The 22,229-nt window shown below is 50.0% G+C and overlaps 1 protein-coding gene across 1 annotated transcript in view; it reads left to right on the top strand.

Annotated features, from left to right (window-relative positions):
• Window positions 1-2,394: 2,394 nt before the first annotated feature.
• DOC2B (double C2 domain beta) overlaps window positions 2,395-22,229 on the top strand; it is a 124,742-nt gene continuing 104,907 nt past the window's right edge. The window contains exon 1 of the mRNA XM_028707577.2: window positions 2,395-3,181. Coding sequence (XP_028563410.2) covers window positions 2,812-3,181 — 370 coding nt within the window. The 5' untranslated portion in view covers window positions 2,395-2,811. The remainder of the gene's footprint in view (window positions 3,182-22,229) is intronic.

The raw sequence follows: 22,229 nt of genomic DNA, 5'->3' as shown, positions 1-22,229 counted from the left end.
AGAAATGCTGTTTACCTTCCTGCCAGAGTGATACCTATTTACCTACTTGCACTTTGATATGCTTTCAAACTGCTAGGTTGGCAGGAGCAGGGACCGAGCAACGGGAGCTCACCCCGTCGCAGGGATTTGAACCACCAACTTCTGATCGGCAAGCCCTAGGCTCTGTGGTTTAACCCACAGCGCCACCCGCGTCCCTGGGCACGTATAGGGTGAGATTATTTTTTCTCATCCAATATAAACTGGGAATCCTCTATGAGCTCTCTGAGCGCTCTGTCCAGCTCTTAGCAACCTCCCCAGGACTTAAGCATGACACAGGTGAAAGGATTTATTCTTACGACAAAAGAGCGATGAGGTCCAGACAAACCTTGTGCCTACCAGATTCTTGGCCATGTACAGAGTGCAGCCGTCACTCTGCAAAAGGACTGTGTGCTGAGTGGCAGGGCCACAAACACAATGTGGTTAACTGGAGCCCCCCCCGCCCCCGGAAGGCAGATTTTGCCACTCAAAAGTACACTCGTTTTAATCATGCTCAAATACTTTTTAAATGGCCCGTTGACTCAGCCCTGTGTCAGAAAGTCATGTTTCTGAGTCACATCTATATTCCGGTTGCTGGGTGTAGGAAAAAGGATGTGGAAGATGATCTAGGTGGTGAAATCATCTACCTGGAAAGGAAAACTGTTGAGGGATTTGAGAATATTTCCTAAGAAGAAAAATGAAAGCAGTTTTTTTTTTAGAGGGGAGGGGGTGTATATGAGATGGGGTTGTAACTGAGCTGGAGAGGGAAGAGGGATTTTGTTCTTGTTGCCTCCCTCCTGTCGCGTCATAAATGTAGACTATAAAGGGTAAAGGGACCCCTGACCATTAGGTCCAGTCGTGACAGACTCTGGGGTTGCGGCGCTCATCTCGCTTTATTGGCCGAGGGAGCCGGCATACAGCTTCCGGGTCATGTGGCCAGCATGACTAAGCCGCTTCTAGTGAACCAGAGCAGCACACAGAAACGCCGTTTACCCTCCTGCCAGAGCGGTACCTATTTATCTACTTGCACTTTGACGTGCTTTCGAACTGCTAGGCTGGCAGGAGCAGGGGCCAATCGTGGGGATTTGAACCACCGACCTTCTGATCGGCAAGTCCTAGGCTCTGTGGTTTAACCCACAGCACTACCCGCGTCCCTATGTAGACTATAAAGGTAAAGGTAAAGGTACCCTTGCCCGTACAGGCCAGTCTTGACAGACTCTAGGGTTGTGCGCCCATCTCACTCAAGAGGCCGGGGGCCAGCGCTGTCCGGAGACACTTCTGGGTCACGTGGCCAGCGTGACATCACTGCTTTGGCGAGCCAGAGCCGCACACGGAAACGCCGTTTACCTTCCCGCTAGTAAGCGGTCCCTATTTATCTACTTGCACCCCGGGGTGCTTTTGAACTGCTAGGTTGGCAGGCGCTGGGACCGAGCAGCGGGAGCGCACCCCGCCGCGGGGATTCGAACTGCCGACCTTTCGATGTAGACTATAGAATCATCCAAAAACAAAAATGATTGGAAGTAAGTTCAGGGTGTACACGTGGAAATGCTCCTCTCCCACGCAATGTGTGATGATCCTGTGGAACTCATTGACACAAGCTCTGAGAAGGGTTGCCTATAAGCAGCTGCAGCCTGGAGAGGCGAAAGGAAAGCAGGGCTCTCCTGAGATTCCGTTTTTTTGTCCCCCACCCTCCCTGAACTCTTTCTGTCCCAGCTGGTCCAGGAAACAGCTGCCTCAGATTGTTTTTCTCCTCCTCCCTTTCCACTCGCTTTTCCTTTTCTGCTGTGTCCTTTAGATTACAAACCTGAGGGCAGAGACTATCTTGAGTTTTCTCTTTGACCCGCAAGCTGCTCTACGAACCTTCGTCCCCCAACACAACCCCCCGCTCATCTCTCGGCTGAAGCACAGCAGCTTTTCGAAATTGCTCCCAATTAATAAATTCTGGGTGGTGAGCGCATTCCCAAAGGGCAGCTGCGTTTAGCTGCCGCAGGGAAAACAGAGCCTCCTGTCTCAGCGTAGCCTACCTCTTTGGAGTCCCAGATTCTGCTGTGTGTGTGTGGACAGACCCCTTGCCCTGCTCGCCCCTTCCTTAGAGACACGCGGCTGAATCCAGACAACCAAACCCACCCGAGTTTCCCCGCTTTGCGGCTCAGGATGGAACCCTGCAGATCGCGAGCCATAGGCGCAAGCGGCTGAATGTCAGGCTGGGCGCTGCTGCTACTGCTGCTTTGCGCGTGCTTTTGAAAACCAGGCAAGTGGCAAAATTGTTGGGTTTCTTTTAATAATAATAAAAAAGCAAAAACTCACGAACCCTTCCCTGCCTGGGCTCCTCCCCCTCCTGTTAGCGATTGGAAAGGAGCAGGAGGCGGACGAGGCAGAGGACTCCCTCCAGACCCCTTTCCCAGCAGCCAGAGGGGAGAGGCGCTGCCCCTTCGCCCGGCCACCTGCCCCCCAGCCTCTGAATTCCTCCCCCCGGCTCGCCTTTTGTTGCTGCGAGGTGGTGACATCACCCCGCCTCGCTCCTCCTCGCCGATCTGATCCGTCTCAGGTTTCCCACCGCGCCTTCTCTCCTCCGACTGACGGTGTCTGTGAATCTAGACGGTGAGAGAGAGAGAGCGAGAGCGCGCGCGAGGGAACCAGCAGCATGACCAGATCTCCGGGGATCCCGAGGGCACAGCGGACCCCGTAAGGCTCCGGCGGCGGGGAAAGCGCACCTCCATCCCCGAGCCCGCCTCGCCGCGCCTTCTCCTCGGTCCCCCTCGACGTACTCCGGGCGATTCTCCGAGAGCCGTATGCATGACACTCCGGAAAGGCGAGCGGACCACCATCAGCATCCAAGAGCACATGGCCATTGACGTCTGCCCCGGACCTATCCGACCCATCAAGCAGATCTCGGATTACTTCCCCCGCTTCCCCCGAGGGCTCCCGGCCACCGTCAGCCGCAGCAACAGCCTGCGCTCCTCGACGGCGCCCTCCGCGGCCGGGCAGCAGGCGGTCAGCCCCTCGGAGACCACGGCGCCCCGGGAGGACGACGAAGATGTGGACCAGCTCTTCGGCGCCTACGGGACCGAGGCGCCGGCCGAGCAGCCGGCCAAGCGGCGAGCTGAGCCGGAGGAGGAGGCGGCGGAGGCGGTGGACCCCGAGGGCTACGAGTCGGACGACTGCAGTGAGTTCCGCAGGTCTCCTCCTTGAGTCGGGCTGGGGGTGCGCAAGAGCCTCGTTCTGGGGTTTGGGAGGGTGTTTTGCCTCGTGAGCCGAGGCTCTCAGCCAGTTTCGGTTTTTCTATTCCCCTCCCCAGTATCCATAGAGTTCTGCACGATGTGCTTGTTGTTTTTTTAAATCCTCACCAGCGTTTGGTGCAAATAAACTCATTTTTTGCAAGCGATCTCCCCCACCCCGCACCCTCCAGATATAAAATTCCTTGTTCTTTCCACTGAGATCTTCCTCTTTATGCCTGCTTTTTGTTAAAAGAAGGCATTTTTAATTTTTATTTCTTTGGTAAACATTGTCTGGCTGGGGAACTGCATTGCAAATTTCAGATCAGTGCAAATTTCAGAAAGTGTGATTCAACTTGGCATGCACACCGGGTCAGATTTCTGCCCCATCCCCGACTGTGAGTTTTCCTTCTAATACGCTCCCCGCCCCCCTGGCCCAGTTCTAAATCTAGATTTGACCGAGTTTCTAGCAAGCTGGCCTTGGGAGGTCAGTGGAAACCTTGAAAGCTCAGCCGGCCTGTCACCTGTGACAGGGACAATCCGTTGGGTGGCCTCCCTCTCCCCCCCCCCCGCTGCAGCTTGCTTGAAACAAATGCCGGTTGCGCAGACGAGCATCACACCCGCACACTTGCGCACCTGTGCCAGCCCCACGGAAGAAACCAGAGGGGAGCTGTGAAAGAGACACCCCCCCCGCGGTGGCTTGCACCCACCAGTTGCTGTTTGGCACGGACAGCGGTGGAGATGGCAATCGCAGGGATCGCTTTGTCCTCGTCCGTCCTCCCCCCCCCCTTCCCGCCACCCACCGAATCCAGGAAAACAACCCCTTGTTGCAAGGGTGCGTGAGCTTTCGTCAAACTCTTCCAGTTTGGCAGAACAAACATTGCACTACGCGGAGCCTGGCACACTGGCGATGCCATCCGTTTTCCCTTTTGCACATTTCCTTTATCCATCTTCCCTCCTTCCGTTTTAAAACAACACCACGACTCCTTTCACCCAGTCCCTTTGGCGCTTTCTCTCTCTCATAACAAGGCACGTACAATTCCCTTATTTTTTGGGAGGGAAAAGGTCTCTTTTTCCTCTGCAACCCAAACCTCTCTCTCTCTCTCTCTCTCTCTCTCTCTCTCTCTCTCTCTCTCTCTCTCTCTCTCTCTCCATTCCTGCAGCCTCTCCCCACTCTTCCTTCTCTGCTTTCTTAATCCCCCTCTTCCCAGTGCCGAAATTCCATCCCTCCATCCCTCCTCCTCCACCCCCGCCCTCAAGCTGCCGACTTTAGCCCCCCTCCCCACCCCGCCAATGTCACCCCGACAGCCCACCCTCGGTGGGGTCCAGCGTTGCTACAGCCGCAATCCTCCGCTATGCAGCCAAAGAGCTTGTTCGCCTCGCTCCTCCTTGCTCGACAAAATATAAACAAGCGAGGGGAGCCCCCTCCTCGCCCTGCGCGCACCCCCCTCCTCTTCTATGAGCGCTAGGATGTTTCAAAGACACCAGTTGCATCGCCTTCTGTGGTGTTGTCCGTGTTGGGAAGGGAGGGGGGCACGACTCGGGTCCTCGGCAGGTTTGAGCCGGTTTGAGAGCAAGGGTGATGGGGCGTAGAGTGTGGTCCTTCTATGCAAGGGATGCTAGATCAGCTAGTCCACTGATGGAGAAATCTGAGCCAGGGAAGAATTTCAGTATCTTTCGCCTGAATAAAACTCCCAAGCTGTCATCTTCCCAGCAGTGAAATGGGGAGAAAGAGAGATCTCTCTGGTGTAGTACAAATGGTGCAGGATATCTTTTGCATAACCAGAGCGTTGCATTTTTTTAATTTTTTTTTTTTTTTAGGAAAACAACATTTTTTTTTCCATTTCATCCCAAGCTGACTGGGTATTAACCCTGCTGCCCCTGCCACCTGTTTCAATAAAGAAGCCTTCTTGTCATTGGCAGGCACATATGCAAGGCACTGGCTAGGCAGGCAATCACAGAAGAGGAGATATGGAAGGGGACTAAAGGGTCATCTAGTCCAACCCCCCTTGTGATGCAGGAATCACAGCTATATTTGTGTGTGTGGGGGGGTATTTTTTATCTGCTCTTGATTGGAGGGAAGAGCTTGGGGGAAGGGGAAGAGTTGCAGTGTGGCATCCAAACTTGGGAGTTTTTTAAAGGGTTGGGGGTATTGCCAGGGTTTAGGGAGGACGGACCTTTTTGAAGGGTGTGGAAGAGGCAAACAACGCCTCTGCTGCTGTGGTAATCACAAGGGGGTTTAAAATACTCTGTCTGCATTAAGGTTCCCCTCCCCAAACCAGAATCCTTTCTCCTAAGTAGCATGTCAGAGGAAACAAAAAGAACGGCCAGACCAATATTTATGTATGCAACTAGGGTGGCAAGGTTATTGATTGCCAAAAATTGGAAAAGCAGCAGCGTCCCAACTAAAACAGACTGGTTATCTAAAATGATGGAATACTTCCATATTGCCGAACTAACAGGGAGGATAAGAGGAGATCTGGTACAAAAAGTGAATAAGGAGTGGGCTATCTTTAAGGAATACATCAGAATTTATGTGGGGAAAGTAGAATTTCTGACAGATATTGAGTGAATCCAGAAAATGAAAGGAGAGTAAAGTCAAGATAAAAGAAGACATTAAAGAAATAATGAAATGCGTTTAAGCCAGTTGGAAAAATAAAGTAGCGTAACAAGAACGGCTGGAAGTCAAGTCACTGGGTGTGTGTTTGTGTGGGTAGGTGTGTAGGTATGTTGATATGTACAGTATAGGTGGGTATTATATAGAGTAATGTAGGTATGTTTTATGTTATGAAAATAAGGTAGTGTGTTATGTATGTGTACTGTGTAAATGTATATGTTTTATATGTTAATAAAATTTATATTTAAAGAAGAAGAAAAAAGGTTCCCCTCCCCATCCACCCTCATATTATTATTTTTTAAGCTAGCCCTGCTTCTCTGCTTTGACAAGCAGAAATCCAAACTGTGATGCTCTGAGTGAGCCCATGATGGAAGAAAGCTTCACTTGTTGAATGCTTGTTCCATGTGCGCTTGTGGAAGGAGGGCTGGACAACCAATGGCCCTCCAGATGTTTCTGGACTCCAGCTCCCATCATCCTGGGCTATTGGGGGCTGATGGGAGATGGACGCCGACAGCACCTCGAGCTCCACAGGTTCCCCACCTGTTCTGAAGGTAGGTAAGCTGATAGGTTGCCCTCTGCTCTTCAGATGCATCAGGTCTCTCATAATCCCTGCACAACCATAGAGTGTGGGGTCAGCTGATGGGATTGTTGAGAATCATTGGAGTCAGATTTTTGCTCATCCACAGTCAGGCATCCATTGCTCAGCCTCGTTTTTCCCCATCTTGGTGGTCTACCTTGCAGGGCTGGTTTGGGGTGGGAAGGAAACGGGTTAACTGCTTCAGCTGTAGCTCAGCATCAGAGAACATGCTTTCGAACGGCAGGTTTGATCCACAGCGCCTCCCATGGGAAGATTTCGTGGTAGCAGCTGCTAGGGGGAGATTCCTGCCCCTGTATATTCAACCGTTTTTCTAAAGAGGGCTAGAAACTTCATTTTTATTTTGCAAAATGAACTCTTGTGCTCCTGGGACTCTAATGGAGGTGGAAGGTTTGGAGAGAGCTTAGGAGGAAGATACGGCAAGCTGTCCTCTCCCCCTTCAAATCCACCAAGTTAATCAGACCTGCTCTATTCCTGCTAGAGAGGCGAGGGGCAGTTTCACACCTTGGGAGTCCTGCACATGATCTGCACATTGGCACTTGCTGTCAGAAGCAGGAAGTGGGTTTGTCCCAATCATGAGTGTTTTTTTCTGGGATACTTGGAAGCGCTGGAAGAGGACGGCTAAAACGGATGGTTCTCCAGCATCTGCCGTGACTTAGTAATATTCTGAAAGCGTTTGATGCTGGGGTCAGCAAACGTTTTCAGCAGGGCACTGTTCCTCAGACCTTGTGAGGGGGCCAGACTATATTTTGAGAAAATAAATGAACAAATTATTATGCCCCACAGATGCATTTTAAATAAAAGGGCACATTCTACTCATGTAAAAACATGCTGATTCCTGGACCATCTGTGGGCCGGATTTAGAAGGCGATTGGGCCAGATCCGGCCCCCGGGCCTTAGTTTGCCTACCCGTGGTTTGGAGGGAAGGAAAAAGGATCTCTCTTCAGCCTGTGCTCCTCAATCCAGAGAGCCATGCATTTTTTTCCAGGCGTGTGGAGCTCCTGCGCTCCTGCAGCTCCATGAGCATTCCAAACCATGTAAGACGCTATAGCTGGTGCTCCACAAGCGCTCCAAACACTATAGTTGCTTTATAACAAGGGGGCAGGAGCATCTATAGACAGCCTGTGCAACTCGCTCCAGAGCTCCAAGCATTTTGAGAGGCTCCTGGAGCTCCTGCACTCATGAGGCTCCACACACACACTCCAAACATGTAGGTGCTCCACATTCATTCCAGCTACAGCAGTGGCAGAATATTTGCTTTTTAACAAGGGGGCGGCAGCAGCTCTCTGCAGCCCTGTGCCCCTCAATCCAACATCAGGTGGAGCTCCTGCGCTGGCGCAGCTCCACACACGTTCCAAATACGTAGGAAGCCAAAGAGTGAAAATACCTGGCGACCATTTTTCTGTGGAATGGGCCACACTGCGTCCCACTGGTGGGACTTCTGAATTGCTTCAACCCACGATGCGTCAACACATCCAGCTGCTTAACCAAAAAAGTGTTGCCTTGCCTGGAGACCTATTTCGCATATGAGAACTGATCTTGCATTATCCATTTTTTAAAAGGACTTGCTTCTGGCCTCTGAGAAGCAGTGAGGATCTGACTTCACCAGAGAGTAGAAGTACTGGATTCAGAATCAGGCAAGTTTCTACTCTTGGGTGACAGTCCGCACTGACAGAAGTCGTGTGCCAGAGGACAAATGGGTCCACCAGAGTGGGGCAGCCCCACTTTGCAGAAGTAATTTGCTAGAGCTGGATGAGAATCTCTCTGAGACAGCGATTTCCTAATATAACTGGGGTGGGCTTAAGGATTTGAGAATTGGCTCCCCCCCCTTCCAGTTTTGACTCATTTTGAGATACACATTATTTTTACTACTGAAGCATGAGAATGGCTTCTTAGGGCATGTGGAATCTCTGGTCTGAGGTCCAGTTGTGGCCCTCCGCTCCTCTCTCTCTGGCCCTTGGGACTCTTCCCAGGCCACGCCCCCTCCCAGAGGCCACGCCCTCCTTGAATGTGTTTGCCTGGCTGGAAGTGTGCCCTGGAGCTCAGATAATGCTTCCCTGGATGCAAGATAGAGAGAAGGGTGTGCAGAAAGTAGCCTATGCTGTAATGGTAAAATTTACATGAGTGGCCCCGCCCACTTTTGCCTCTGGCCCCACCCACCTCAGAAGTTTGCCCAGAAGGAGATGCACCTCACGGAGCTCAAAATATTTCCCTGCCTCTCTTAGGAGATCAGAGAGAATGGATCTCCTACGGACCTTAAAAGACAGGATAAATATATGGATGTGACTAGGCGAGACATTACTGTAAGGTGCTTATTTGATCTTGTTTGTGCAGATAGAAGTTAAGTGGTTTATATTAAATAAAAGGGAGAAAAGCAGAAATGGTTCTTCTAACAGGAAAAGCTTCAGGCAGCTGCCAGAGATCATTCTGCCAGGGTAACAGCTCTCTGCAGCTGCTCTGAAAATCCTTGGCTTTCGGTTTTCAGGTAGAAAGGAGTTCCCAGCACCATTCATGAAAACACTTAGGTGCTGTGGAATATCTAGCTTTCCCCAGCATTGCTCAGAACCAGTTCTCCCTGGCTGCTGCTGCTCCTTCATCCTTCCTGAAATATTTCGCGTGGGTGATCCTAGCCTATCAGGGAACCTACAGTGATCGCACCCCAGCAACTCCACAGCCCATCAGGGATCCCATAGTAGACGCAAACCACCACCGGGTTTTGTGGCCAGTTGGAGTGCAGGATCCTGCCCTTGCCAGGTGGATTTGGCCGCGTGGCAATGTCGCTGAGGGCAACGAACAAGCAGGCGTCTCTGCAAGGAAGGCCTTGGCAGTGTGAGGGTGTCAAAAAGGCATTTGGCGGTGCCAGAAATGTTTGTGACAAATTGTCAGTCATTTCGGCACAGTGCTAGCTCCTTCCATTTTGCCCTGAGAGGCTAAAGCAGGAAAGGTAACACATTTGCGAAAATGCTAGTACAGTGGTACCTCGGGTTACATACACTTCAGGTTACATACGCTTCAGGTTACACACTCCACTAAGCCAGAAATAGTGCTTCAGGTTAAGAACTTTGCTTTAGGATGAGAACAGAAATCGTGCTCCAGCGGTGTGGCGGCAGCAGGAGGCCCCATTAGCTAAAGTGGTGCTTCAGGTTAAGAACAGTTTCAGGTTAAGAATGGACCTCTGGAACGAATTAAGTACTTAACCTGAGGTACCACTGTATCTTACCATCCCCTTTGAACCTTTATCCAGCGGGGGTTTGGATGTTGGGGGAAGGAAGCATTCCCTCCCCCCCTGGAAGAAGGGGCCCAGTGTGGCTTAATTTCACTGTCCTCTGTTTGTGGGAAAAGAAGAGCCCCACCCTATCAAAAGGCGAAATGCGCATCTGGGAGGCTGTGAGCAGGCGAGAGTGAGCAGGCCAGGAGCCCTGGTGTGGATTAAATGTTTGGTAAGGTGCCAGGTGGCGCCTGCTGAGATGGGGCGACTTTTCTGCTAGGAGAGGCGGGCTGAGCAGTAATTTGCCTTAAAAAAATAAAACACTGCCTGGAATTGAAGGAGAATGGACTTCCCGGCCCTCATCTTCCTGGAAGGTAGTGGTCCCAGATGGATCCTGGGGAGACAGCTGTTGTTTAGCACGTCTTGGAGACAGAAGCTCTAATCTGGGGCTCCGGAGAATTGAGGGAAATGGGTCTTTGCCCCTCCTGACACCCCCTTCCCCACAACCTTCTAAATGCAGCTGCACAGCTTTTTAAAGAATAGGTTTTCCAGCTGCTTTATCACAAACCACTGTGATTAAATAGAAAAAGGAGTGATATGATGTTGCATTGAACTAACACAACAGAAACAAACACATAGGTGTGTGCAGATATGCATACACATACATTTCTATATCTACATACTTACACACATTACAATCTTACGCACACATCTGTGTGTGTTTATATGTACATCTTCATCATTGTTTATTTGTATGGCACCCTTCTGTAGTTAAAAGCATGCTCAAGGTGGCTTGCAACAGGAAAACGTTTACATGGTTACAAAAATATAAAGAAAGTCGTCATAAGGAATAAATATAAATTTGTCACCACCATCCTTTATCTGAATTTGCAAACATATTCCAAAACAAGCCAAACGTCTCTCTCTATATGCACACATCTCTCTCTCTCTCTCTATTTACACACACTTGTGCCTTTCTATACCATATTTGCACAAATCCGCCATCACACTGTTTTCATTGCCTGTTTCCCACGGATCACGCTTTTGCAAAAATCACGCCAGTTTCTCATGTCGGCGGTTGCTTTGGTTCTTCTGTTTTCTTTGCCCTCCTCTTTTCCCATTCTTGTTCATGAACAAAGTGCTGTGTGTGCAAATGGAGCAGTCCTGGTCTCACAAAGAAGCCAAGAGAACTGGCGTCTCTAAGAACAAGGGGCCAGGAATTTCAGGGGAGCAGATTTTGGATGAAAGTTCAGAGATGCATCCTGATGTGGTCCACTGTGGGGCAGATGGAGGGTGGGCTCCTTCCTTCACTGGATCTTTTTACACAGAGGCTGGACAGTCACCTGACAAGGATGCTGTCATTGCAGACCCTGCATTGGGAAGCGCAGTTGGACTTGATATCCTCTGGGGGGCCCTTCCAGCTGTAAAATTCTGTGCAGGCTGTACAGAAAGGGCCTGAGATGAAGCTCTTTGTTTGTGATGGCTTTGGTTGTGGGGTTTTCCCCCTGGCATAGGATGAGGACTGGCAGTTCAGAGTGGCACGTAGGAGTTACGGCCAGGTTACCACCTCACTCTCCCCCAGCAGGGCTCCTGTGCTTTTAAGACAATTGTGGTAGTCAGGAATTCAACAGGTGCAGCTTCACACCAGAACCGGCATGGAGATCAGACACTGGGGAGAAGACGGTTCTCTCCCCTCTTCTCAAGCCAGGCAGGAGCTCACAGAGGCCTGATGGCAAGTATTTTTGGGAAGATGGCAGGCAATTATCTGCCTTCTCTCTCTGAGCAGGGATATTGCTGACTGGAGGGCAACCTCCAATGGAGAAGTATCTGAGCAATATATCCTTGGGATGATTCAGCAAAAAAAAGGGGGGAGGCTGGAGGTGGAGGAGGAAAGATTTCTGAGCCCCCCCCCCGATAATTAAGCAGCCAAGATCTTCCTAATATGTGTGTGTGTGTGTGTGTATAAGATATTCATTAGCAGCTGTTGATGATCTCAAAAGATCCAGAGTCTACAGATTGCTAATCCAACAACTTAATGAAGGAAGCAAAGAATTGCGGACGGAGGAGGGAGGGGGAAAGAGAGAAAGGAAAGGAAGTTTTTGGAGAAGAGTTTCGATACTTCAGTGAGAAGCATTTCGTTGGCAAATGGCCCCCGGTGCTATTTATATGCGCCTGTTTATCCCTGCGGTTTGGGCCTATCTGAGAGGCACAAAAATAAAGCCTGTTCGCAAACGAGGGGCATCCATCTTCTCTGAGAGTAAGAATGAGGAACATCTGGGGTTCTTCCAGATGTTGGAGGACTCCATCTCCCATCAGCTCTCCTCACTGGCCACATGGGGGAGGGGGGTTTGCTGCTGATGGGAGTTGGAGTTCAAAAGCAGCTCCTCACCGCTGCAGGCAGCATGACCCATGGCCAGGGGAATTATGGGATCTGGAGTCCTCCACTTCGCAGACTGCTACTCAAGTCCCAGGAGAAAGGGCAGAGTTTAGGGCAGGCATAGGCAAACTCAGCCCTCCAGACGTTCTGGGACTACAACTCCCATCATCCCTGACCACTGGTCCTGTTAGCTAGGGACGATGGGAGTTGTAGTCCCAAAAGAGCTGGAGGGCCGAGTTTGCCTATGCCTGGCTTGGGGTGAAGCATTTCCTTCCACATTGTGCCAATGTTTCATGGGCCCCACCGTTCTTAAAGCAGGATGGCTTCTTGGGCGTCCGCAGTGTAGGGGAAACTTTAACGTCCCGAGGGCCACATTCCCCTCTGAGCAACTTCCCGAGGGCCGCATGCCAGTGGTGGGTGGAGCCAGAGACAAAAGTGGGTTGAGCAACAAACATTTAAAAATATTTTTATATATGCACTGTTTCAACACATGGCCTCTATCCTCATCCTCTGTCAGAAGTCAGGGGCACAGCTAGAGGAAAAACAACCAAGGATGGTGCGAATCAGTGGCCAAGGAGAGGTCCAAGGGCCAGATAGAGAGCTTTGGAGGGCTATATTTGACACTTTCCTGGCCCTTCCTGGTACCCGCTCTCAACACAGCGATGGTGGCTGAGATCAAGGCTGCCACTGGCTCCTGGCCACGATGGCTGTCCTCTGCCTCCACAGTCAGAATCAGCAACGCTTATTGAATCAAAGAATCATAGCGCTGGAAGGGGTCCCGAGGATCATCTAGTCCAACCCCCTGAATTGCAGCTGTCTCTTCTGGGGATCGAACCTGCAACCTTGGCGTTAACAGCAGCATGCTCTAACCGATGGAGCGATCCAGCTGAATATGAGTTGCTGGGAACCGTGGGAGGGGAGAACGTGGCAGGATTCGCCCTGGCATCTGCTTGTGAGAATAAGATGCTGGACTGGAAAGGTCTGATCCAGCAACCTCTTCTTATCTCTGTGTTGCAAGTGCGTCTCTCCCTTTCGCTCATCCTTCTTGGCTTCCCACTTCTTGACTGATCCGTTTTGTTATGCAGTCCTGGTTCTCCAGCCCTTCCCATTTCCCCACCCCCAAATCCCGAGTGGTCGCCAATTCTTTTCATCTCTCTTCATATACAATCTCTTTATTTTTCCCTTTCATTCTCCGTTCCGGGAATCGAATATAATTTAAAATAAAAAATCAAACAGGGGCAGGAGAAGAGTTTGTGAAGGCCATCTTTAAATTGAAAATGTGGGAAGTCTAATTGCTTATGACACCGGGGGACTGTTTAACTCCGCAGAATATAATTGCGTCTACGGACTGCGCTGCATTGATAAGTGCTCTGTGGAACATTAAGTATTTTTGGAAATCCTTCTGATTAAATCTTCACCTGTCGCAAGCCAGACCGATAAGCAGGAATGCCTCATTTTTAAAAAATAAAATAGGGGGGTGGACGAGATTTCGACGTGCGTCCCATCAATCCAGTTCTGGCTTTGAACAGTTTCTTTATGATCTCCTGCGGTTTTCTGTAAAATATTGAAGGCGGCTCAAAATAGGAATAAAAAATGCATGCTCATAATCTTGAAAAGGGGGGGGGGGAGAGAATCAATGAAATTGAAGTGTGTTTTTTTTTAAGAGGGGAACTGTTAAAGGAAGCAACGGTATCAAAAGGAAATTCCGAAAGGAAAAACTTGCTAGAAGTGTCAAAAAGGAAATGATATAAGACCAAGCAGACTTCGCTTGACAGTGAGTGTGGTCCTGAGCTGTTTAAGGCCTTATAGGTAGAAACTAGCACTTTGAATTGGGCCTGGAGACTAATTGGCAGCCAGTGTAGTTGGGCCAAGAGATACTCAAACCATCTTGCTCCAGTGAGCAATTGGGGCACCAAATTCTGCACCAGCTGAAGTTTCCGAACTGTCTTCAGAGGCAGCCCTACGTATAATGCGTTGCAGTCAGTGCTTTCCCCCCCTAAAAAAATGTTGAGGGATACTCTCATTTTCCTGCTCATATTGAAATACTGCCCCCTCAATGAGGCCAAACTTAGATTCACAAAATGTTTAGGGGTGTGCGTACCCCTGCGTCCACCCCAGAAAAAAAGCACTGGTTGCAGTAATCTAGCCTAGCGGTTACCAGAGCATAGACAACAGTAGTTAGACTGTCCCCATCCAAACAGGGGCACAGCTGGGCCACCAGCTGACGCTGATGGAAGGCGCTCTGGGCCACTAAGGCCACCTGAACCTCGAGCGACAGCAAAGGATCCAGGAGGACCCCCAAATTTCATACCCATTCCTTTGGAGGAAGTGTAACCCCATCAAGAGCAAGCAACCATCCTGTCTAGGGAACGGCCTACTTTAACTCAGCCTGCAAAATGTCTTGGAAGTACAGTGGTACCTCGGGTTAAGAACTTAATTCGTTCCGGAGGTCTGTTCTTAACCTAAAACTGTTCTTGCCAGCATGGTGGTTAAGAGCGGTAGACTCGTAATCTGGCGAACCGGGTTCGCTTCCCTGCTCCTCCACACACGGCTGCTGGGTGACCTTGGGCCAGTCACACTTCTCTGAAGTCTCTCAGCCCCACTCACCTCACAGAGTGTTTGTTGTGGGGGAGGAAGGGAAAGGAGATTGTTAGCCGCTTTGAGACTCCTTAAGGGAAGTGAAAGGCGGGATATCAAGTCCAAACTCCTCCTCCTCCTCCTCCTCCTCTTCCTCTTCTTCTTCTTCTTCTTCTTCTTCTTCTCCTGTGGTACCACTTTAGCTAATGGGGCCTCCCGCTGCCGCCGCGCCGCCGCATGATTTCTGTCCTCATCCTGAAACAAAGTTCTTAACCCAAGGTACTATTTCTGGGTTAGCCGAGTCTGCAACCTGAAGCGTCTGTAACCTGAAGTGTTTGTAACCCAAGGTACTGCTGTATGACCCTCTTTGTAGCAAGACCACTTTAGCTAACGGGGCCTCCCGCCGCCGCCGTGCAATTTCCGTTCTCCTCCTGAAGCAAAGTTCTTAACCTGAGGTACTATTTCTGGGTTAGCCGAGTCTGTAACCTGAAGCGTCTGTAACCTGAAGCGCCTGTAACCCGAGGTACCACTGTACACCTGTCTGTCCACATCTCCTTCTCATGGGTCAATGTGGTGAAAAAGATACAAGGGTTGTTTTCATGGTGGCCTGGTTTGAGGTTTCTGGAGGGCCTAAAAGACACTCTTGGTGAGTCCCACTCTGCCTCACTGCCACAGTCGCCAGCTGTCGTGCTCCCTCCTCCTCCTCGCTCCCATTGGCTGGCTTGCCAAGCAGGCAGCCAATGGGCAAGCAGGCAGGGATATCTACCGCTTTTCCTGGACCAGGCGGAGAGGCAGAAAAGCAATCAGGTTGCAATGGTGAGAAGGAGGAAGAGGTGGAGGTCTTTGTCTATGGGGCCCCCTGTTCCGGCATGGATCCCCCGTGAAATACCCAACAAAGCCTGCAGGGTCATTTTTTAAAAAATTGCATTTCCCTATATGCAGTTGCACTTGGATGCAGCAGCCGCACGTCAGGAGAAATCATTTTATTTTCTGCTTGGCTCTTATCACCAGAAACCGCTCCACTTTGCTGAAAGCCCTCTCCGGAAAGTTCCGGGGAGGGTGGGGAAGCCATTGTGGTGAGCCGCAGGGTTTCATTTTCCAGGAGGATTGAAGAGCAAGGAGGTTCACGGTCTGTGTTGCTCTTGTTTATTTCTTATCCAGGGAATTTTCAAATGAGCTCCCTGGCAGAAACGGAATCCAAAGGAGGTGTTGCAATGGGGAGTCGTCCGAGACAAGGCATTAAACAAAAGCTCCATCCATCCGCCAGTCTGAAGGTTACTGATCCTGTCTTTTCTGCGGGAGAGAGAGAAGAGAGAGAGCTAATCCAGGCAGGCCCCTATCAGCCTCCTCTAGCTGTTCCTGTCAGATCCTCTTGGCACAAACAAAAACAGATTATCCCGGTGGTGGCTGGGCTGATACGTTAGACTTTTGAAAACTTGCCAGCTTTGTGTTCCAAATAAACTGGGCGGTGTGCCCTTTCTGCTGTCGTTGGAATGCAGAAAGCCTCAGAGCACATGCAGAGTGTTGCTAATAATAATAATAATAATAATAATAATAATAATAATAATAAATTTATTTATTGATACCCCGCCCATCTGGCTGGGCTTCCCTAGCCACTCTGGGCGGCTTCCAACAAAATATTAAAATACCATAATGCATCAAACATTAAAAGCTTCCCTAGACAGGGCTGCCTTCAGATGTCTTCTAAAAGCCTGGTAGTTGTTCTCTTTGTCATCTGGTGGGAGGGTGTTCCATAGGGCGGGTGCCACTACCAAGGAGGCCCTCTGCCTGGTTCCCTGTAACTTGGCTTCTCGCAGCGAGGGAACCACCAGAAGGCTCTCGGTGCTGGACCTCAGTGTCCGGGTATATCCTTCAGATATAGTGGACTGAGGCCATTTAAGGCTTTAAAGGTCAGCACCAACATTTTGAATTGTGCTCGGAAACATACAGGGAGCCAATGTTGGTCTTTCAAGACCAGTGTTATGTGGTCTCGGCAGCTGCTCCCAGTCACCAGTCTAGCTGCCACATTCTGGATTAGTTGTAGTTTCTGGGTCACCTTCAAAGGTAGCCCCACGTAGAGCGCATTGCAGTAGTCCAAGCGGGAGATAACCAGAGCATGCACCACTCTGGTGAGAAAGTCTGCGGTCAGGGAGGGTCTCAGCCTGAGTACCAAATGGAGCTGGGAGACAGCTGCCCTGGACATAGAATTAACCTGCGCCTCCATGGACAGCTGTGAGTCCAAAATGACTCCCAGGCTGCACACCTGGTCCTTCAGGGGCACAGTTACGCCATTCAGGACCAGGGAGTCCCCCACACCTGCCCGCCTCCTGTCCCCCCAAAACAGTACTTCTGTTATCACTGAATAATAGTGGCCACCCTCATATATTGAGGGTTGAGATAGACAGAAGGCTTCTGGGTTGGAGGACAGTGATGGGACACTTTCCTCAGCCCAAGTACCATGTCCCCTTGTGGTGACTCTGGGGGGACAGCATGTGCCAGCAGTTCTTTCTTTCTTTCTTTCTTTCTTTCTTTCTTTCTTTCTTTCTTTCTTTCTTTCTTTCTTTCATATCCCACCTTATTCTCCAAGGAGCGCAAGGTGCCACACATGGCTCTCCCCCTCCTCATTTCATCCCCACGACAACCTTGTGAGGTAGGCTGAGGGGCAGTGAGTGGCCCAAGGCAGCCAAGTGGGGGCGGGATTTGAACCCTGGTCTTGCAGGTCTCAAGGGATGCAGGTGGCACTGTGGGTTAAACCACAGAGCCCAGGACTTGCTGATCAGAAGGTCGGCGGTTCGAATCCCCGCGACGGGGTGAGCTCCCGTTGCTCAGTCCCTGCTCCTGCCAACATAGCAGTTTGAAAGCACGTCAAAGTCCAAGTAGATAAATAGGTACCACTCCAGCGGGAAGGTAAACGGCATTTCCGTGCGCTGCTCTGGTTCGCCAGAAGCGGCTTAGTCATGCTGGCCACATGACCCGGAAGCTGTACGCCGGCTCCCTCGGCCAGTAAAGCGAGATGAGCGCCGCAACTCCAGAGTTGGCCACGACTGGACCTAATGGTCACGGGTCCCTTTCCTTTACCTCGCAGGTCTCGGTAAGTGGGACAAGAATCAGAAGCAGGTGGAACGGTAGATGTGGCTTTTCCTTGTTCCTCTGTAATCAAGTTTCAGGTCTCTCCCCATCAATTTATAGGGTTGATTCTGGGAATCCCACAATTTCTAAGCGGAAGTTCCATTATCCATAGTTCTACATCAGTTTGAGATTTATTTATTTATTTTTAAAGTCCTCATGAAAATCCATTTGTATTTTAATACACATCCACCCTAATAGGCACATATTTTTTGCAAAGCGATGTTCATTATTATGATTTTGATTTATTTCCTGCCCGCTCTTCACCATCAGGTCCCGGGGCGGGTTGTGCCATTTTAAAACCCAGTCTTAAAAACAGTTAATACAAATTACAAACGCAGGAATAGGGTGCACCCTGAAAATAAATATCTTAGGTGCTGAATGCCAGGGTAAAGAGGTGCAACTCCAGCATCTGAGGACAGCTCAGCCCCCCCCAAGTATGTGGGGATGGGGCTGAGGCCCCCCCCAGTCTTGAGGGGCTGGTCCCTCAAGGCCTCCCTGCGGGACCTCTCTACAGCGGCAGAGGGCCTTATGGGAGAAGCCCCACCCATGACATGTGGAACTCAGCGCCACTGGATAAAATTGATGTAGCGTCCCCCTGCCTCCCCCTTGCCTCTTAGTGCCTCCCCCAGGTAATCCACCCCCAGGAACAGTACCTCCCGCTATGGAAACCTAGATAAACACATGAAGATCTTCATTGATAGTTGCACTGCAGCCCTAATTATAATAGAAGGTAAAGGGACCCCTGACCGTTAGGTCCAGTCGCAGATGACTCTGGGGTTGCTGCGCTCATCTTGCTTTACTGGCCGAGGGAGCCGGCGTGCAGCTTACGGGTCATGTGGCCAGCATGACTAAGCCACTTCTGGCGAACCAGAGCAGCATACAAAAATGACATTTACCTTCCTGCCGGAGTGGTACCTATTTATCTACTTGCACTTTGACATGCTTTCGAACTGCTAGGTTGGCAGGAGCAGGGACCGAGCAATGGGAGCTCACCCCGTTGCGGGGATTCGAACCGGCGACCTTCTGTCCTAGGCTCAGTGGGTTTAGACCACAGCGCCACCCGCGTCCCATAATTATAATATTACTGCATAATCTTTGAAGGGACCCAGCCTTTCTGAATTTGCCTCTCCACTGCTAGTCACCCCACCCCCCAAATCTTGCTTAATAGTAGACTGTGGTCTCCAGAAATGGTGTGCTCTGTGTGTGAGAGAGAGAAAGAACGAACAGGAAAATAGAAATAAAAGCGGATTTAGAGAGGGCATTAGGCCAACAGGATCTTTTTTCCAGTCTGCTACACCCAGCGCGATACAGATAATTAATACCATTGTCACGGTGTCTAAAGTGGATTGAGGCTCTGTGTCCAAATGCACATGTTGTTACCATTGTTCGCATTAATTACTTAATTGCTCTCGTTAATGGTCTTAATCCACATTTGCAAAGAGATATTGTTCAAGGAGCGCCTGTGAGGCTGGAGACGAATCGCAGGCCTGCCTCTCCCTGGGGGCGCAGGGGGTCGCCCTCCCCACCCCACGTCCCTGCACCCCAGTGATTCTCAAATGCTCGCCTTCGTTCTCCCTCGCCTGGAGCCCCAACCAAACAGGAGTCTAAATGGAGAGTCATTGTTGGTTCCCCCGCACCCCGCCAGACCTTTCTCATTCTGGAGGCATTAATAACTTGGTGTCCAGTCACCCCCGCTGCAGATGAGAAATGTCAGTTTCTCTTGTTATTGGAAAAATCTGCAGGAGCCATGCTTGGCTGCCAGTTTGCAGACAAAGAAGATCTCTCACTCCCCACACTGCCCGATCTGTCTCAAAAAACGTAAGGAGAGACCTTCCTGGATCCGGCCAGCTGCCCATCCAGTCCAGTATGCTGTTCTCATGGTGGCCAACCAGGTGCCCCCAAACAGAAACCCACAACCTGAACACAAAAACACACTCCCTTCTCCTGCGACTTCCGACAACTGATATTCAGAAGCACTGCAGCCTCAAACTGCGGAGACAGATCACAGCCCTCCTAGACAGCAGCCATCGATAGACTTTCCCCCTCCCTCCACAAATTTTTCCAGCCCTCTTTTAAAGCCCCCCCAACCCAAATTGGTGGTGTAGTGAAGATTCCATCAACGATGTCTCCGAAAAATTTTACACATCACTTGGGAAGACAGACAAACTAATACCAGTGTACTGGAAGAAGCAAAGATCACCAGTGTTGAAGCAATGATTCTTCAACATCAATTTCGTTGGACTGGTCATGTTGTGCGGATGCCTGATAATCGTCTTCCAAAGCAACTATTCCTAACTTAAAAATGGAAGGCGTAATGCTGGTGGTCAACAAAAGAGGCTTAAAGACTGTCTCAAGGCAAATCTAAAAAAATGTAGTATAAGCACCGACAACTGGGAAACATTGGCCTGCGAGTGCTCCAGTTGGAGAACAGCCTTGACCAAAGGTGTCATGGGCTTTGAAGACACTCAGGACGCAAGGGAGAAATGTGCTAAGAGGAAGGCACGCTTGGCAAATCCACACCGTGATCAACTCCCGCCCGGAAACCCATGTCCCCACAGTGGAAGGATGTGTGGATCCAGAATTGGCCTCCACATTCGCTTACGGACTCATTGTTAAAACCGTGTTTATGGAAGACAATCTTACTCAGCTACAAGTGATTGCCAAAGAGATAAGAGATGAGCGTGTGCTAAAACTGAATCCAGTACTAAGGTAAACTTTACCTCTGCTGCCCCGCCCACTTTTGGCCCTGGCTCCGCCCACCATGGGCTTGCGGCCCCCGGATGGCTGAGCAGGAGCTAATGTGGCCCTCGGCTTGAAAAAAAGATTCCCCACACCTCTGCCGCATTCTGAGCAAAGTACCCAGATTCAGCTGGGAAACTTTATTCTTTCTTTGATGTGTGTGTGTGTTTGTGTGTGTGTGTGTGTGTGTGTGTGTGAAAAATGTCTGCCTCTCCTTTCCTCCCCTCTCCCTTCCCGCAATGTTTATGCCGAGGGCAGCCAGTGGAGATCAAAGGTTCTCAATCTTATCCCCCTAGAAAGCAGAGCAGTAGTCACCCCAGCCAGGAAGTATTAAACTGTGGCCGTGCGTCGCATTCAAAAACACTGGCGCCAGCTCTTTTGTCTCTCCCTGTCTCTCTCTCTCTCTCTCTGAGGACATTGGCACAGCTAAGGCAGGCAGCCCAGGGATTTTAGACACCCCTGCAGGGGCGTCGCTGGGTCCTTAAGAGCTGGGGGGGGAGTGCCGCACAGACCTGTGGCCCAAATTTGCATAAAATGTGCCCTTGCTAATTGACATGGACCGATGATGATTTGGGGAGAGGGGAGCCTGCCCTGTTAACAAAGTGAAAAAACATTAAAATTAAAAGCAGAGGTAGATCAGAGCTCACTTAACCCAACAACTCCCAGGCTGTTTGCTTTGTAGGTCTCTATGCAAGCTCGTAAGTCTGCAAGAATGTTGTACAGAGTACTCTATCAACTATCTATCTATCTATCTATCTATCTATCTATCTATCTATCTATCTATCTATCTATCTATATCTATCTATATCTATCTATCTATCTATATCTATCTATCATCTATCTATCATCTATCTATCTATCTATCTATCTATCTATCTATCTATCTATCATCTATCTATCTATCTATCTATCTATCTATCTATCTATCAATCTATCATCTATCTCTATCTATCTATCATCTATCTATCTATCATCTATCTATCTATCTATCTATCTATCTATCTATCTATCTATCATCTATCTATCTATCATCTATCTAAAAACAGCATGCAGAATCAGGCCAGTGGGAAACCTGTAAGCAGGATTTGAACACAACACCCCTCTCCTTTTCTGTGGTTTGCAGCAATAAGAATTCAGAAGTGTTGCTGCCTTTAGCCGTGGAGGCAGAGTAGGCCATTGTGGCTAAAAGTTGTTGACAGCGTCATCCTCCATGAAACTGCCCAATCCTCTTTTAAAGCCTTCCATGGGCCAGCTGGGATGGCTCAGTTGGTAGCACATGAGACAAAGAGTCTCATGGGTTGTGGGTTCGAGTCCTAAGTCGGGGGTTGGACTAGATGGCCATCAGGGTCCCGTCAAACCATACAATTCTACGCTTCTGCATTGTGGAAGGCGCAGTGCCGTCCTTCACAACCCTTCCCCGTCCCTCGCAGCTCTCCTAGTGCTGATTTTTTTAAAAAAGGAGTAAGCACAACATATATATTTTATTTCATCCACATCGTACGATGTAAAGGTCAGCGCTGGGGAGGCGGGAGTGGCTTGGAGGCCTGCCGACAATGCAGGTTTTCTATTCCTTAACTTTTAACGAATTGCCTCTCTCTCTCTCTCTCTCTTTTTTCCCTTTTCAAAAGATTGCCTCTCCAATTAAAAGCACCATCGGAGGCTTAATGTCAAATTTGGAGCTTGGCAGGGAGGGCAGTTTGTGTGTATGTGTGTACGTGTGTGTGTGTGTGTGTGTGCTTTGCCAAGGGCTGTGGCAG

Source organism: Podarcis muralis, chromosome 15 (assembly GCF_964188315.1).
Source record: "Podarcis muralis chromosome 15, rPodMur119.hap1.1, whole genome shotgun sequence".
Classification (NCBI taxonomy): domain Eukaryota; kingdom Metazoa; phylum Chordata; class Lepidosauria; order Squamata; family Lacertidae; genus Podarcis; species Podarcis muralis.
The sequence above is the reverse complement of the archived record's forward strand: the minus strand, read 5'-3'. Positions and strand labels throughout refer to the sequence as shown.